This window comes from Orycteropus afer, unplaced genomic scaffold (genome assembly GCF_000298275.1).
Source record: "Orycteropus afer afer isolate SDZICR_OR568_19922 unplaced genomic scaffold, OryAfe1.0 scaffold00733, whole genome shotgun sequence".
Lineage (NCBI taxonomy): Eukaryota > Metazoa > Chordata > Mammalia > Tubulidentata > Orycteropodidae > Orycteropus > Orycteropus afer.
The window spans coordinates 651075-670088 of NW_006922320.1; the positions used below are offsets into that span (position 1 = coordinate 651075).

General features: G+C 38.2%; 1 protein-coding gene across 1 annotated transcript in view; it reads right to left on the minus strand.

Annotated features, from left to right (window-relative positions):
• LCORL (ligand dependent nuclear receptor corepressor like) overlaps positions 1 to 19014 on the minus strand; it is a 289005-nt gene that overhangs the window by 16306 nt on the left and 253685 nt on the right. The window contains exon 5 of the mRNA XM_007957356.2: positions 17732 to 17983. Within this exon, the coding sequence (XP_007955547.1) occupies positions 17732 to 17983 (252 nt within the window). The remainder of the gene's footprint in view (positions 1 to 17731; positions 17984 to 19014) is intronic.

Genomic DNA, 19014 nt, shown 5'->3' on the forward strand with positions numbered 1-19014 from the left:
AGACTGATGCTTGATAAATGAAACCAAATTGGGCAATTTCTTGAATATCACCACTCCTGGGTTAATTTTTTTTAGGATTCACCCTTAGTTAAAATTAAGGTTTGAATTTTCATTTGCAAACTGTTCTCTGTTCTATATTTTTGTGCACATTCCTGATAAAGGATCTATTCAAAGCAGATAAGTAGACACCTCATCACATGTAATTGTCTGCTTTTCCTTCAAGGATACAGTCTATCTGGCCTGGGCCCAGGTTCTTCAAAATTTGCCCTCTGCTCTTTTGGCCTGGCTAATTCCTACACATCCTTCAAGAGCATCCCCTCAAACAAGGTTTCCCTAACCCTCTCCAGCTTGCTTTCATGTTCCCACGATACCATAAGTATTTAGGACATGTTATTACAACTTGCCTAAGTTTAGCACTTGGAGTTCAACAGTACAGGAATGATTAAAGTGTAGACATTTTTTAGGATTTATATCTCATGAAGTATAATCACTTGGCAGATTTTCTCATAAGACTCACTCCCTAAGCAGGGGTCTGAGGATAGTAGCTCAAGAGAAGAGTTCAGAACTGGGTAAACCACTTATGAGTCAGTCAGTAACACCAATGCTGAACACAGATTGCTGCTGCCTAAGCAGATCCTGAGACTGCCTGACTGGTCTTGAAATCTATGAACTTTGTTGAGCTACTTAGAAAATGACAGGTAAGTCAAAAGGTTGGTATCTATCTGGGAGAGAGGGTTCCAAAAAAACCACCAAACTTACTGCCACTGAGTCAAATCTGACTCACAGTGACCCCTCCTTGGGTTTTCCAGGTAGTATCTCTATGGAAGTGGACTCCCCAATCTTCCTTCTGGGAGTGGCTGGTGGGTTTGAACCACCAGCCTTCTGGTTAGCAGTCAAATGCCTCAGGCACTATGTCACCAGAGCTCCCAGGGAGAGAGGGTGAGGTCTGCATAAAGAAAAACCCCATTTAATGGGGCTAATAGTTTTTAATCATCTTAATTTCCATACTTGTTAGATTCTAATAATCTTACAGATTTTCTATCAGAAATGTTCTCAAGATTGATGCTTATTAATAATTTCATTAAATATGAATATTAAGTACATTAAAATTATTAACTCTCCACAGTATTACTGGGATCCAGTTGCTATAAAAGGCAAATTGTCAAGCTCAATCCATATTTGATCTTTTCAAAAGATCTCTGAAGCTATGTTATCTGTCACTGATATTATTAATTAAATGTGTTAATATCAAGATTCAGTATGAGAAGGCAAGTGAATACTAATAAAAAGAGAAAACATTGCATAAACTTTATGTGATCTGGACAAGGGGAAAACATTCCAAATCAAATTCATAAAACTGCTAAATTAAATCACTTGCAATAAATCAGTTATCAAAATCACTAATATTTTAACATTCAACACTGTTGGATGCTAACCTGTCAATAACATTAAATAACTTAATTCTCTTTCTCCCTTACCTTTCTGATCACTTCTCATCTAGTTCCTTAAATGTCTCTTGTCTTTCTGTCTGTCCCTTCATGTGAATATTGTTCTAGTCATCCTTTGGCTCTTGGTAGGTTTTTTCTTATTGTACTCTCAAGGAGATACCTATGGTTTCAATTATCAATCATTCATATTCAATTGATTTCTAGAAAATATTAGTAGCACCAGAGCTCCCATTAGTAACTGTAAAAAGAAAATCTAATCTATATAAAACTGTATTATTTGTCTTTAGTGTGTTTACTATACACAAAGCACTGTAACAGCACTACATGTCTCAACTCATTTAGTGTACACAAAAACCCAGTGAGGTGGGTTTTATTAATTTTAAATTTTTAATGGTAATAAAACTGAAGTTCAGAGATAGATTAGTTAACCTGCCCAATGTTACACAGGCAGTGAGTGTGAAAACGGCATTCAAACTCAGGCAGTGGTATTCCAGAGTACGCATTCAACCACAATGCCGATCTGTACAAGGCTGGTGAGGATGGAATCAACTTGGCAGTGTCCAACACTGCTAGTAGGGATAGAATCCTTTTGAAAAGGACCTATCAATATGTTTTAAAAAATCTTAAAACATATTCACATTCTTCAAGGTAGATCTGAAGGAAATGCTATTTAACACGAAAGTGGTTTTCTCTACAAAGATATACCACAGATATCAATATCCCTGATAAACCTATTTTAAAAAACCTTACTGTTTAAAAAGATAGTTACACAAATTATGGTACTTTCACTTGCCAGAAAACTAGGTTTAATGTATTGATTAAAAAAATTCATAAAACATGAGGAAATGCTAATAATAATATAATGTTTTTACAAGGTATGATATAAAACTTCAATATGATAAATAATAAATAACCATGTAAAAAAATAAAATAAAACACAGAGTAAAATCTAAAAACACACCAAAATGGCAACAGTGCTGGTCTTTGACTGATATGGCTTTGAGCTGTGCGGTGTAGTAAATTACTTAGTGTGGCCTTTCTACCCGTAAGTCTTTGTAAACTCAGTGGTGGAATGAGCAACTGAGGAGCTCCTGATTGTAAATGTAATCCACGTGGAGTATTTCTGTTGGGTGTGGCACAATACAATGTTCTGGGAGGTTCCCACTCCCTCTTAGGTGCTTAGAGTTCTGATGCTGTGATTGGCTAGTTTTGACCACCCTGCTGGGCTCAAAAGGAGGCCTCCTAGAGGCAGAACTCTCTCTGACTGCTGGTGGAGGAAGACGTGCTGCTGCAAGAGACACGTACTCCTGAAAGAGACACGCGCTGCTGGGAAAGAGACACAAGAGGTGCGCATTGCTGAGTGAGACACCGAGGGACACGCACTGCTGGGGGAGAGACTGTGAGAGACTTGGCTGAGAGACGGTGGGCTGGGAGAGAGACTGAGCGTTTTTCCTGAACTCGAATTGTAGCCTGATGCTTCCCTAATAAACCTCATAACCTGTGACTTCTGTGTGGCCACTTCAGCGAATTATCGAACCCAGAAGAGAGGTGGTGGTGCTTTGGGAGGAACGGTTGGAGAAAGGGCTGGAGGGAGGCAGCATGTCTGGCCTTGCAGTGATAGGCCTTGGGTTACTGCTGGTAATCCTGTCTTCCTCTTGTGGGATTAGAGGAGGTCTGAACATGTGGCCTCCCTGCCGTTTTAGTAAGCTGTTAAAATGTTTGTGTCTGTATGTATGTGTGTATGTATATAAATATATACATATGCATACATGTATATAACATTTCAGTTTTTCCCAAGTATGGTACAATGAGTGTATATGTCATGGACTGAACTGTGTCCCTAAAATCTGTGTCAGTTTAGCTGGGCCATGATTCTCAGGAGTTTAGCAGTTATGTATGGTGATACCCCATGATGTGTTCTGATGTGATAAACCTATCAGGTATAAGAAGATTAAGGGTGAGATGCAACCCCTTAGTCCTATCAAAGCCCTGATCAGTTGTAAGGGGAGCTCCCCTGGTCTGTAGCCTGCAACAACTTTTTATCTTACAAGAGCTAAAAGGAGAGGCAAGAGAGCAAAGTGGGGAGAGACCTACTACCACCAGGAGAGAGCCAGGAGCGGAGCGCATTCTTTGGACTCAGGGTCCCCGAGCTGGGATCCTCCTGGGACTAGAGACACAGAGAGAGAAAGCCTACCCCTAGAGCCAGAGCTCTGGATTCAGACTCAGAGCCTCCTAAACTGTGAGAGGATGAATTTCTGTTTGTTAAGTTAAGGTCATCCATGTGGCATTTCTGTTATAGCAGGACTAGATAACTAAGAAAATGTATTAATGAAAAAAAAAAAAAAAATTCAGTACAACAAAAATTACCAAAGTATAAAAACATTTCCCTGTGTGGTCTAGTAAATTACCTAGTCTGGCTTTTCTAGCCCTAAGTCTTTGTAAACTCCATGGTGGAATTGGCCATGAGCAACCAAGTAGCCCCTGATTGTTAGTTATCCATCTGGGGTATTTCTTTTGGGACCAGCACAAAGTAATTTTCTGGGAAGTTCGCTTTCTCTCAGATGTATAGAATTCTGATGTTGGGATTGGTTAGTTTTGGTCGCTCTGCCAGGCTCAAAAGGAGGCCTCTTAGAAGCAGGGAAGTCTCTCTGATTGTGGACTGAGAAAGACATGCTGCTGAGAGACGCATTTGTTGAGAGAAAGATGCAAGAGACACACATTGCTGAGAGACACCCTGAGAGACATGCACTGCTGGGAAAGAGACTGAGAGAGACTCAATGTGTTCCTGAACTTGAATTGTAGCCTATTGGTTCCCTAATAAACCCATAATCTGTGAGTTCTGTGTGGTCACTGTGGCAAATTTTCAAACCCAGCAAAGAGGTGGTGGGTGCTGCAGGAGGAACGGTTGGTATCAGGGTTGGTGAAAGGGCTGGAGGGAAGCAGCATGTCTGGCCTTGCAGGAATAGGCCTTAGGCTGCTGATGGTGATTCTGTCTTCCTCTTGTGGGGTTAGAGAAGGTCAGAAGATGGCACCTCCTTGTCCCTTTGGCACCTTGGCTTTATCCATTTTTAAATTATCCAATTTTGTTTTTATAGTTATTAGTTTAACTATAGAGTTATTAAAGTTTCAGAGTCACAGGGACACAATTAATACTATATAAGAGCAGCACATCAATTGGGCCTTCACACTGGTGGTTTTTCCCTCATTTGCATCTCTTCCCACATCATTTTTTTTTTTTATTTTTAAAGCAGAGGTTATTGTGTTTTATCTAGTGCATAAATAATCTAATGCTGAAATCTAGGATAATAATTAAAACTGGGTACAAAGTCTCAGTTCAAGGATGTTTGCTTACATTCTATAATGTTTTCAAATCACCTAAGGTGTAAGTCACTATTATGCTTTCAAAATTCATATATGTAAGAACTTATAATATGAACTTAGAAATATCTCTACCTTTGTAAAGCACTTTAACATCGACTATAAAAAAAAAAACAAATCCATTGCCACTGAGTCAATTCTGACTCATAGCGACCCTATACCTATTAGAAACTGTAAGTCATTAGAAAGTTATTTTGAAAATTTCTGAACTTAGAAATAGAAGCATGTGAAGTATGTGAAGAATGTAAACCACCTTAAAGTTGACTTTGACCTGGCATGCTGTGACAAAGGAAAAGATAACATAGTTAATCTTTATAAACTTGCCTTGAGACCTAAATCTAAACAATCTCCCTAGTCTCTAACGCTAAAGAGAAGATGCAACATTTGGCTAATCTATCTGTAACTGTGGAAAGAAGGCATAACATATTGGTCTTTGACATCATACTGGCCCTTATCATATGAAGCCAAGGTGAGAATTTCAATATAAAACCTAAATTTCTGCTCACTCAGCAAGAGAAGGCAGAGCCAAAGGATCTTTCTCTAATCTCTTACTTTCTCTGAATATCAAGAGCCTGCTAAGACTCTGCCTACCACTACTGACCTCACACTTTAGCTACCAGGGGCCTCTGCTGAGTTTGAACCATGATCAAGTCTTCCTAACGAGACTTCCTGTTGAAGGTAAAAGTCTGAAGTCAACAGCTCTGGGCTCTATTCACTGAACTAATACTGTAATTGTAATCATCAATTCTGATTCTCTGGTTCTAAATGAAGTTGTGAGGTCTTTCTGGTATGCCCTGCTATATGTATTGCACTAAACTAAACAAGTTTATGCATGTCAAACCTGAGTAGCTCTCTATTAATTTCTAGTATTTAATCTTATATGACAAATTAGGACTATTCTAAAAAATAATGGAAACAGCTTATATATCTGAAGACATAGAATTAGTTAAATATTGGGAGCTCTGGTAGCATAGTGGCTAAGGCCCTTGACTGCTAACCAGAAGGCTGGCGGTTCAAACCCACCAGCCACTCCTCGGAAGGAAGGCTGGGCAATCCTACTTCCGTAGTGATACTGCCTCGGAAACCCAAGGAGGGGTCGCTATGAGTCGGGGCCGACTCGACGGCAAACAACAACAACAACAACAATGTGATATATTCTACAAAACAGACTACTACTATTCAGCTAAGTAAGTCAATTTAATAAAATAATTCTGCAGAAAAATATTTAATAGCACAAGGGTATTTAAAAATATTAATTTTAAAAAACAGGTTATAGAAGATTATTTTTTTTCCCTGTAATGTCATTAACTTTGTTCTTTTATCTCCATAACTGATAAAATGTTAACTATATAGTAAGTGGTCTCAAACATTTTTAATGCATACTCCCTGTTTCCTCTTAAACATTACTGAGGACTTCAAACAGCTTTTGTTTATGTGAACTTTAGCTATTAATGTTTACCATACCAATATCAAAAAAGAATTAGTGAATGGGATATAATTCTAATTATTAAGACAAGACAAAAAGAAATACAAAATATGAAAGAGAAAATAGATATGGAGAACAGAATATGAAGATCAAAAATATGTTTCAATGTGATTTCAACAGGTGACGAAAGAGTTGCAATACATTGAAAAGATAATGGCTGAAAAATTTCCATAGTAAATGAAAGTCATGTATCATCAGTTTTTGGAATGCTATGACTTCCAAGGGAGCTCTGGTAGCACAGTGCCTAAGGCACTTGACTGCTAACCAGAAGGCTCGTGGTTCAAACCCGCTATCCACTCCTTGGAAGGAAGGTTGAGCAATCTACTTCCGCATACTGCCTTGGAAACCCAAGGAGGGGTTGCTATGAGTCGGGTCCAACTCAACGGCATATAACAACAACAACAACATGACTTCCAAGCAAAGTAAGTAAAAAGAAACTGACGCCCACAGCCCAGACAACTTGAAGAACACTATAAACAAAACAGGGAGGGAAGAAGAGAGAGCAGGAGAAAGGGAGCACAGGAAGGAGAACAAGAGGGAAAGGGAGAGTGGGAGGGAGAGCAGGAGGGAGACAGAGAGGGTGAGAAGAGGGAGAGAAGCTGCGAGCATGGAGTGAACATTATCTAAAAGGAAAGATGATATATACGCATGTTAGAGCTGGACAATGAATAAGGAAGAATGAAGAAGAGCTGATGCCTTTCAACTGTGGTGCTGGCGAAGAACACTGAAATACCATGGACTGCCAGAAGAACAAACAAATCTGTCCTGGAAGAAGGGCAGGTGGAATGCTCCTTGGAAGAGAGAATGGCCAGATTTTGTCTCACCTACTTTGGCAATGTTGTCAGAAGGGACCTGGAGAAGGATATATGCTTGGTAAAGTAGAGGGTCAGCAAAAAAGTGCAAGACCCTCAACCAGATGGGCTGCCACAGTGGCTGCGATGATGGGCTCAAGCACAGCGAGGATTGCGAAGGTAGTGCAAGACCAGGCAGTGTTTCATCCTGTTGTACATGGGGACGTTATGAGTTGGAGCTGACTTGAAGGCACCTAACAACAACATCACCATCTAAAAACTGTGATATAATGTTTGAATATATAATGTATGTTATATATAAAAAACCAAACTCACTGCCGTTGAGTCAATTTTAACTCATAGCAACCCCTCCTTGGGTTTCTGAGGTGGTATCTCTATGGAAGTAGACTGTCAGTCTTCCTTCCAAGATATTATATATAATATATATTAAATATATATGTTGCATGGTAAAGTGGAGGGTCGACAAAAAGTGGAAGACCCTCAACGAGATGGATTGACACAGTGGCTACAATGGGCTCAGGTATATCAAGGACTGTGAGGCTGGCACAGGACCAGGCAGTATTTCGTTCTGTTGTATGTAGGGTCGTTATGAGTTAGAAGCAACTTGACGGCACCTAACAACAACAAAATATATGTTGGAATATGTGGTGGTATCATAAAAAGAGAACTAAAATACTGATAAAATGGCTATAAGTGTAGGTGGCATGTAGTGAGTTAAAACACTCTAGGGTAACCACACACGTAATATATAACTTCAAAATTATCAAAAGGAAAAAGGTAAAATGCAAGAAAAAACTCAGTCATTCCAAAAGAAAATAAGAAAGGAGAAAATGTGTTTACAAAGAGGACAAACAGAAAGCATAAAATAAGATGACAGAGACAAATAATTACATAAGTAATGAGTATTATAAAAGGATACAGGAGGCTAAGGGAAAACAAAACCAAATTTTTGTGGGAATTACTAAGAATGCACAAGTACGTATGTCTATGAGCGTTTAATTTGGGAGGTGTGGGAGAGGATTTCCTAAGGAAGTGTTTAAAATGAGACCTGAAAAATAACCAAGTAATTTTATTTAGAAAAAAGTGATGGGGTAAAGGGTAGCTAGCTGCTACATAGAGGTCACAGCGTGTGTGAGTGTTCTGAGGCCAGAGTGTATGACATTCAAGAAACTGAGGGAAAGCCAGTATGAAGTCGAATGAGAAAGAAGGCATAAGATGAGACTAGATAGGTAGGCAAGGGGTCAGATAGTGAAGTTCAGTGTTTCAAACTTTATCCTAAAAACAATGTTAAGTTATTAAATGTTTTTAAGCAGATGAGTGGTATGCCTAGATTAGGAATTTTTAAAAGACAACCTACTGTTTCCTCTATCTCTACAGTCAGAAGACTAGTTTGGAAGAGACATGAGATCAGCTAGTCATACTACGTTTTGTTCTTCAGGGTTACTAAATTCTGGCTTCTTCTCAAGCATGGAACATAAAGTTTTCTTCCACATGTGTTTAGCCTCAGAAAATAAAAGCTCAGCATAGAAAAACAAGGTGGACAATTTTTTTGTTTTCATTAATAGATACAGAAATATATTTTCTGAATTGAACTTTAAAAAACTGTTCAGCATTTTCCCAACAGAACAACAAAAGACTTCATTTATAAACGGTGTAGTTAAGTGTAATATCCTAACACCATATTTGGCTGTCGTCACTATACTAATATCTCAGCTGACAACCTCACCGACCTTAACTACAGCCAAGAAACCAGAAGATAATGGTAGTAGCAGCAGCAACAACCACGGACACTTAAGGATAACTAAATATATTACTAAAATTCATATATTCTATTCAATGTAGGCTCTCAAATGCTTATTTGAAGTATAATAGTATTGGGAGCTCTGGTGGTGTAGCGCCTAAGGCATTTGACTGCTAACCAGAAAGCTGGTGGTTCAAACCCACCAGCCACTCCTCAGAAGGAAGGTTGGGCAATCTACTTCAGTAGCGATACCACCTTGGAAACCCAAGGAGGGGTTGCTATGAGTTGGCTCTGACTCGACAGCAGTGAGGTTTTTTTTTTTTTTTTTTTTTATCTATACACAATTTGGGTTGGTTCCGATACATAGTGACCCTATGTACAACAGAACAAAACAAAACAATGCCCAGTTCTGCACCATCTTCACAATCCTTGGTATGCTTGAGTCCACCACAGCAGCTACTGTGTCAACCCATCTCATTGAAGGTCTTCCCCTTTTTCACCGACCCTCCACTTTACCACGCATGCCACCTTTCTCCAGGGACTGGTCTCTTCTGACAATATTACCAAAGCACAAGAGATGGTGCCTGGATATTTTAGCTTGTATGGAACATTCTGGCTATACTTCTTCCAAGATAGATTTGCTTGTTCTTCTGGCAGTCTGTGGTATTTTCAGTATTCTTTGCCAACACAAGCCAAATACATCAATTCTTCTTCGGGCTTCCTTGCTCACTGTTAAGTTTTCACATGCACAGGAGGGTACTGAAAAGACCATGGCTTGGATCAGGCACACTACCTTAGTCTTCAGTGCAACATCTTTGCTCCTTAGTACTTTAAAGAGATTATTTGCAGTAGATTTGCCCAGTGCAACACAGGAAGAAAGAAGTGACAATCCACTTCTGAAAAGACTGGCCACTGAAAACCTTATGAATAGCAGTTTATTATTTTATGAAGGACTGGTAAATCCTTCATGGTTCTCAAGGTAATGAGAAGGCCCATAGCTGCAAAAGTCGTGTTATACTTCAGAATTTAAAACAAGTTTTTACTTTCACACCAGATTAAAACTGGAATCTTAAAACAAAACAAAACAAAACACACCCAACCAACTTTGATCTGTTGTTGTTATATGCCGTTGAGTCGGCCCCGACTCATAGTGACCCCTCCTTGGGTTTCCGAGGCAGTATCACTACAGAAGTAGGATTGCCCAACCTTCCTTCTGAGGAGTGGCTGGTGAGTTTGAACCGCCAGCCTTCTGGTTAGCAGTCAAGTGCCTTAGGCACTATGCTACCAGAGCTCCTAACTTTGATCTACTAATGTTATTTATAGGAAGCTCTGGGAGCATAGTGCCTAAGGCACTTGACTGCTAACCAGAAAGCGGCCAGTTCAAACCCACCAGCCACTCCTAGGAAGGTTGGGCAATCTACTTCCGTAGTGATACTGCCTCAGAAACCCAAGGAGGAATCGCTATGAGTCAGGTTCGACTTGAAAGCACGTAACAACAACGTTATTTAAACTAATTTCTTAGTGTGCTAGAACAAAGAAGAATCATTGATATTAACAATGGATGACGTACTTTCCTATCAGTTTCTGAGGCTCAGAGTATTTATAGAGATCTGCAGAACTTAAGGAAGGAAGGTTAGGCAATCTACTTCTGTAGTGATACCCACCTTGGAAACCTAAGGAGGCATCGCTGTGAGTCGGATCCGACTCAACAGCATTGAGTAAGTGAGTGTATGTGCAGAACTTAAAGACCACAATGAAGTATCTTCCACTATTTGAAACATCTGGACTGAAAGCACAATGAAGAGATGAATAGGAATGTTTTCCTCACGGTTGCTCATAGGTGCTGTCCAGTCGGTTCCAACTCACAGCGACAATAGAATGAAACACTGAAGAGTTTTGCATCACCCTCACAATTCTTGCTGTTTCACCCAGCACTGCAGCCACTGTGTCAATCCATTTCACTGAGGGTCCTCCTCTTTTTTGCTGACCTAGTACTCTACCAAGCATGCTCCTTTCTCCAGGGTTCCTCCTGATAACATGACCAAAGTATGAGAGACGGAATCCGGCCATTTTTGCTTCTAAGGAGCATTGCAGCTGTACTTCTTTCAAGCCAGATTTATTCATTCTTCTGGCAGTCCACGGTATATTTAATATTCTTTGCAAACACCATACTTCAAAGGCATACATTTTCAGTTGTCTTCTATACTCTAATTGAGTGACTGAAAATAGCACAGCTTGGGTCGGATAAATCTTAGTCTTCAAAGTGACATCTTTGCTTTTTAATACTTTACAGAGGTCTTTTGCAGCAGATTTGCCCAAAGCAATATGCTGTGGGATTTCCTGACTGCTGCTTCCATGGGCATTGATTGTGGATTCAAATAAAATGGAATCCTTGACAACTTTAATCTTTTCTCTGTTTATCATGATATTGCTTACAGGTTCAGTTGTAAAGATCTTTGTTTTCTTTATATTGAGGTGGAACCCATCCTAAAGGCTGTAGTCTTTGATCTTCATCAGTAAGTGCTTCAAGTACTCTTCACTTTCAGCAAGCAAAGTTGTGTCATCTGAGTATCTCAGGTTGTTAATGAGCCTGAATGTTCTTCTTCACATAGCCCAGCTTCTCAAATGCTTTACTCAGCATATAGATTGAATAAGTATGGTGAAAGGATAATTAACTTAAGGTAATTATATTTTAAGTCACTCTAGAGTTTGTGGAAGAGAGGGCAAGAATAATGAGTATGGAAACCGAGTGTTCTGGTTCCCTAGTACCGCTCTGACAAGAAGATACCACAAATGGGACGGCTTAGAGAAACAATTTTTTGTTATCTTACAGTTTGGAGGCTTTAGGTCCGAGTTCAAAATGCCAGGCTCTAGGGGCTGGGTGAAAGCCCCTCAACCTTGGGCTTCAGCTTTGCCTCCTGCTCCCGACCCACTGGAGCTGGGGGCTTTTCTTCACTCAGCTGCTGGCTGCTGAGGCTGACAAACCCAAGGTCAACAAGCGAAAAAGGCATAGTCCCGATGTTAACAAACCACATGGCAGGCTGCTGAACAATGACACGGCTACATGCAGGACTCAAGCATGCCATAAGCTAGAGACTGTTCCCAAAGCTGTTTCTTTATATATGGGAAGCAGACCACACCCCTAAAGCAGCTACTCAGTTGCTTGTGGTAGAGCCCATCATGGAGTTGACTGCCAGTCTCATCATGGGGAATAACTACCACCAGCTGCCCAGCCACTCAACTAGGCCCAGCCAAGTTGACACTCAACCTTAACTACCACACTGACTTAGTAAAATAGATTAAGGAAACTGAAAAGATTGTCACAGAAAACAGATGTTAGCAGAGAGAAAATAATTTCAACAAATGTTTACAGTCTTAGTAAAAGAAACAGCCTTTCTCATATTGTTGCAAATGGCAAAAAACAAAAACAAAAACAAAAATCCCTAAAGACGAGCATGGGAAATAGTTTTAGAAATGTAGTAATTTCTATAAATATTTAGAGTACTATTAGGTAAAAGTAGTATACTCATTGTTGCAGGTAGAAAAATGTAAAATGATGAGTAGATGTTTAAGATAGATCTGAGCTGATCTGAGATGTGTGTGTGTGTGTGTGTGTGTGTATATACATATATTTTTTTTTTTTATAAGCACTTATTGTCAATCAGTGGTTGAATTATTATCTCTTATATTGTAGAAGAAAAGAACCCTACATTGGGAAGGAGGCTGGACAGGACAATCTGTTGGACATCTTCTTTGCTAATTTGGACATTCTGGTTTCTTCTGAGAACTGCCTTTGCCTATTTTTCTACTGTCTTTTTCTCATTGCTTATAGTTTTGTTATTCTAATGGCTGTCAGTTATATAAATTATGTATTGTCTTCACAGCTGAGGCTTGACAATTTCATTCTGTTTACAGTGACTTTTGTAATACTTAAGTTTTACATTTACAAGTATAGTCACATTTACAAAATTATATGCATTATGATTCTTCATCTTAAGGACTTCTTACTTTAAGATATTATCCTATATTTTCTTTACAAAGTCTCAGTTTTGCTTTTTCATTTTTAACCCTTTAACACAACATAAATTAATTTTGCAAGCGGTGTGAGGTAGAATCAATCTATTTTTATCCATATGTGTAACCAATTGCCCCAGAAATCACTTACTGAATGTCACCCTTCCCAGTAATTTCTAATGGCATCACTGTCATGATTCTACCAACTTCTGGAGTTTTGGGCTCTAATCTGTTTTACTAATTTCTATCCTGGCAAAGAGCAACTTGTTTTAATTTACTGCACTTAATAGTAAGTCTTATATGTTTTAAAGCAAATCTCTCACTACTTTTGCATGGCTATTTTGCTCTTTAAGTCATGCTCATCAATTTTAGGGTTGTGTGGACATAACAAATTATAGATAACATTGAGAAGAATGAGAATTCCAGAACACTTGATTGTGCTCATTAGGAACCTGTACATAGATCAGGAAGCTATCATTCAGACAGAACAAGGGGATACTGCATGGTTTAAAATCAGGAAGGGAATGTATCAGGGTTTTATCCTTCCACCATACTTATTCAATCTGTATGCTGAGCAAATAATCCAAGAAGCTGGACTACATGCAGAACACGGCATCAGGATTGGAGGACTCATTAATAACCTGTGATACGTAGATGACACAACTTTGCTTGCTGAAAGTGAGGATGACTCGAGGCACTGATGAAGACTGAAGACTACAGTTTGCAGTATGAGTTATATCTCAACATAAAGAAAAAATCCTCACAACTGGACCAATAAGCAGCATCACAATAAATGGAGAAACGATTGAAGTCGTTAAAGATTTCATATTGCTTGGTTCCACAATCAACACCAATGGAAGCAGCAGTTAAGACATCAGATGACATATCGCACTGGGGTAATCTGCTGCAACAAACCTCTTAAAAGTGTTGAAGAGCAAAGATGCCTCCTTGAAGATTAAGGTGTGCCTAACCCAAGCCATGGTATTTTCATTCACCTTGTATAAGTATGAGAGCTGGATAATGAACAAGGAAGAGGAAAGAAGAGTTGATGCTTTTGAGTTGTGGTGCTGGCAAAGAATGCCGAAAGTACCATGGACTTCCAGAAGAACTAACAAATCTGTCCTGGAAGAAGTGCAGCTAGAATGCTCCTTGGAAGCGAGAATGGTCAGACTTCGTCTCACCTATTCTGGTTATGTTGTCAGAAAGGACCATCCTTTGGAGAAGGATATCATGCTTGGTAAAGTAGAGGGTCAACGAAAAAGGGGAAAGCCCTCAATGAGATGGACTGACACACGGCTGCAATGATGGGCTCACGTGTGGCAAGGACTGTGAAGCTGGCAGAGGACTGGGCAGTGTTTTGCTGTTGTACACAGGGTTGCTATGAATCGGAGCCGACTAGATGGTACCCAACAACAACATAAAGCCGATCAGAATCTTGACTGGAGTAGCTTTGTAAAGTATGTTGTTGTTTGCCATCGAGTCGGCCCCGACTCATAGCAACCCCTCCTTGGGTTTCCGAGTCAGTATCACTACAGAAGTAGGATTGTCCAACCTTCCTTCTGAGGAGTGGCTGGTGGGTTTGAACCGCCAGCCTTCTGGTTAGAAGTCAAGTGCCTTAGGCACTATGCTACCAGAGCTCCTTGTAAAGTATATTAAGGGTGAATTGCCATGCTTCATAGTCTTCTCATTCATTAAAATTAAAACGATTCATTTATGAGGTCATCTTTTATGTGATTCAAGTAAGTTTTATAATGTTATTCATAAGGTCTTAAACTGTTTATTAGTTCCATTTTCACGTGTTTTAATGGTTTTCCTGCTATTGTTACCATTGTAAATGGGATTTTTTTTTAAAAAAAAGATTTTCTAATTGAGAAGTTGCTGATATGTAAAATTCATACTGATCTTTAAGCACATCCTTTCTGATTTTCTTCAGCAGTTCTGGAAGTTCACCTAGATATTCTTCCATCTTTTCCATCTAGAATCGTCTCATTCCTCAGTAACTGTACTTCTGCTCGTTCTTTCCCTGTCTCCTCATGGCTTATTCTCACACTTCTACTATTTCTTTTTCTCATCATGTATGTTCCCATATATGTTCACACATGTAAGGGTATCTCATAAAATGATGTTGATGATAGTGTATATTGTTGTCTTGTCTTTTACTTCAAATCATTATGTTATGTTTTTGGTAGTTTCCCAGAAGATGTCCTTTATTATGGTGAAGGCAGTGCCCACTTAGCCTTGGTTTGATAAGCACTTTTTTTTTTCCATAAATCTGTGTCAGCTTTTTTAGTATCATTTCCTGAATCTATCAAGATGATATAATGTTCCTTTTAAATTTGGTAATGTGGAAGATCACAAAGTTTTTTCAAATACTGAATCATCTGTGTAGTCCTAGTCTTGATTTATTATGTTTTTCTACTTTATTGGATTCAATCTGCTAATATTTCATTTAAGAGTTTTGCACCTAGGTTTGTATATGTGACTGGACTATAACCTTCCTTTTTCTTGCTATCTTTGCTTTTGGCATCAAGGTTACCCCAACCTTTTTCTCTTATCTATTCTTTGGAATAGTAAATTATAGAAATTATTTATTTACTCAAAGTAATATAAAGTTACCTGTAAAACCATTTGGGATTAAGAATTTTAGATTTATGGATTAGGCTATCCACAAATCTGATTATTCCATAAATTAACCATATTATTTATGGTTAGATTATCCATTGGATTTATGGATTAGCTTATCTAATTTGAAGAAGCAAATCACAAAATGAACAAATGTCTTAAATGAGCACTGTAAAGAAGTTGTAGAGTGAGATTAATATAAATAATATAAGCACTTGAGCAAATTAAAAAATAAAAGGAAGAATGGACACTGCTAATTCTAGTCTGAGCTCTTTATCAACTATACTATCAGTAAGAACACTGAAATTAAGTCAAACTCTTTTTTTAATTCTTAAGAAAATGATTTAAAATATTGACTTATCCCTTTGCTCTTTACTAATAAAACTCTCCCAAAATATGTATTGTATAATAAAATATTGGCAGTGAAGTCTTCAAGATAAGCAAGACATTTAAAAGTTGTTTATAACATCTTTATTTCAACCTTAAGATTTTTTAATCTGTGGAAAGATTAGTACATATAACATATGAGTGTGCACACACACATACATACACACAAATGGACTGAAAGGCATTTGCTCAGTTTTTGTTTTTCTGATTTAGTATGTGAGTAGGCAAGTTTAGAGACCACCAACCCATAGCATGGCAAAATGATCTTATAAAAGAAAATCTGACCTTTTCACCCTGCTTAAACCAGTGTAACAGCTCTCTCTGGTGCTTAGAAAATTCAAAATTTGTAATATTTTCTATATGGCTTTCTCATAATGTGGTCCCTACCTATTCTGTTGTTGTTGTTGTTATGTGCCGTTGAGTCGGCCCTGACTCATAGTGACCCCTCCTTGGGTTTCTGAGGCAATATCACTATGGAAGTAGATTGCCCAATCTGCCTTCCGAGGAGAGGATGGTGGGTTTGAACCGCCAGCCTTCTGGTTAGCAGTCACGTGCCTTAGGCACTGTGCCACCAGAGCTCCTCTGTAGCCACCTCTATCACCATTCTCCCTCTTGTCTCTACCCTACAAGACTAAATGATTTCTATCTTAAAGGAAGAATTCTGAAATCACAAAACAACAAATCAACCAAAAAGAATTAAAATGACCAAGAACGCTATTTGATGTGCAGATTTATATCCATTAGCATTACTCTTTCCAACCTCATGATGTTCATATATATATATATATTTGTGCACTTTGCCTGGTACAAGGTATAGAAAAGCAAAAGAGGAGGAAAGATTCTGAAAACCCCCTCTGCTTTTCAATTTTGAAAATTCTATGGGCAGATATATTTTCGCTTAAGTTTTTTTTTTTTTTTTTTTTAATCATAGTCATTTGTAACATCTGTGTCTTAAAGCCTGTCTAATTACTATCTTAATATTTCTCAGATCTTTCTCCCTGTAAGTAAACTCATGAAACTGAAAATCAGGGAAGCAAAAAAGAAAAAACTATTTCCATACCTCAATTCTGAACTGTCTTAAACACAGAAAAGGCTACCTTCTTTAAAAAGCATTGGCCAGTATATACTTCTTTTGAGCTTGGAATTAACACCACTACTTTCTGGAATCAAATTTCATGCTTATTTTCTTTTTTATGGCTTCAAAGACTGACACTACCGCCCTTAACTAGTGTCACCAAAAGCTACTTTGTTCTCTCTTCTCCAGGCAAATACTTATTTGGCATCCTCCATACACACTTAAAAGACAAATCCAACACAGCCTTCCTCATTTAGGGTTCTCATGAAAAGGTATCTATCTATATGATTAATTACATGATTAAACTGTATCACATGTATTAACTTTCCTCTTCCTCTTTTCCCAGTTACATCATAAAACAATTGGAAGACAAATCATTGATTTCTTTTTATTTGTAAAAAGTAATTTTTTTAACAAATAAAAAAAGCTGAACTGCACTTGCTTAATTAATGTTCTCAGCTGTCCACTGTAAAAATAATTCATACATGTCTCTATACTTAAAGCCTTTCTTTTTAAGTTGTTAGCTAGGATACTCTCACCATACATGTTATTATGAAAAGAGATGATAGTAGCTCAATAAAGTGTCCTCTTTTGTAAAGAATTAAAACTAAATACAATACAAAAGCTCTCAATCAGCACTTCTCTCTACTCCACCTTACATTAATTATGAGTGATATTACTCCTAATATAAATTTTTCCATAAATATAAACAGCTATATATATTTTAAAGGATGTTAAAATATAAAATTACACACAAACCAATCTTACCTTGCTGAGTATTTTGTTCTTGCATTCGATTCACAGTGAGGTCTAAGGGGCCTTCCTGCTCTTCCTGAAGGGAGCTTTCTGCTGGATTCATTTGGATACTTTTACATATTAGACTCGGTCCAACTGAACCATTTCTATTCTCTTGAATTTTACCACTTTTTGAAATGTACTCAATTGCAAACTGACGTATCATCTTTTTCATTAATTCCTGAGCAACTAGGGGAATGTTAGGATCACAGTTCTGAGGAAGATCTAGGGAAGAAATAAATATAATAAGCATTAAAAAAGAGAAATAAAAATATCAATATTTAAATATCTTTTTTTACATTCAGTGATTTCAGATTTCGGCATCACTCCGTAATTACCAATGGCTCCTAAGGCTCAGCAACAGAAACCACATAGACTTAATTAGTTTTGTGATCATGTATCAAACCACAACTTGGCTTATTTAATCATTTCTTACAAGTAAACATTTCTGTCCCAAACTAGAGATAAAAATTAGACACAGAAGTAGAACAACTTATTTCAGAGTGCATTTCATATACCCTGAATGCCATCAAAGGCCTTTTTCTTCCCCAAACTTTTTATATTGAAAAATTTCAATCATAAAAAAAAATGATGAACGGAACAATGAACAGCAGAGGGCCTTTCCCAAGATTCAGGAATTGTGACTATTTTGCCACATTTACTTTCCTTTTACTTTTTTTGTTTGCTGAAATACTGAAAATAAATTGTAAATTTATGACATCTCACTTATCAATATTTTAGCATGCACTGCCTAAGAATAAGTATATTCGTCCACAAAATCACAGTATCATTGAGTGTTTTAACCAATCCTCGATTCCAAAGCATGATCACAGCTGCAACTACAAGGAAGTCTGGCAGTGATTAAAAAAAAAAAATTTGCTCGAAACTTGTAAGAAACTAAAAACAGTCAACTTTTATAGTGAGAAGTATGGGGTAAGAACAGATGATTTAGAAATAGAATGTAAAAGTGGTAAAGAGTTTAAGTATTGGTAAGTATGTGGTGGGGGAGGGGGAGAATGTGTCACACACCCTCCTGACCCTTTAGGTACTCCACCTCTTCAGACCAGTTGTTGTTGTTGTTATGTGCCATTGAGTCGGACCCAACTCATAGCGACCCTTCTTTGGGTTTCTGAGGCAGTATCACTGATGGAAGTAGCTTGCCCAACCTTCCTTCCGAGGAGTGGCTGGTGGGTTTGAACCACCAGCCTTCTGGTTAGCAGTCAAGTGCCTTAGGCACTACGCTACCAGAGCTCCCA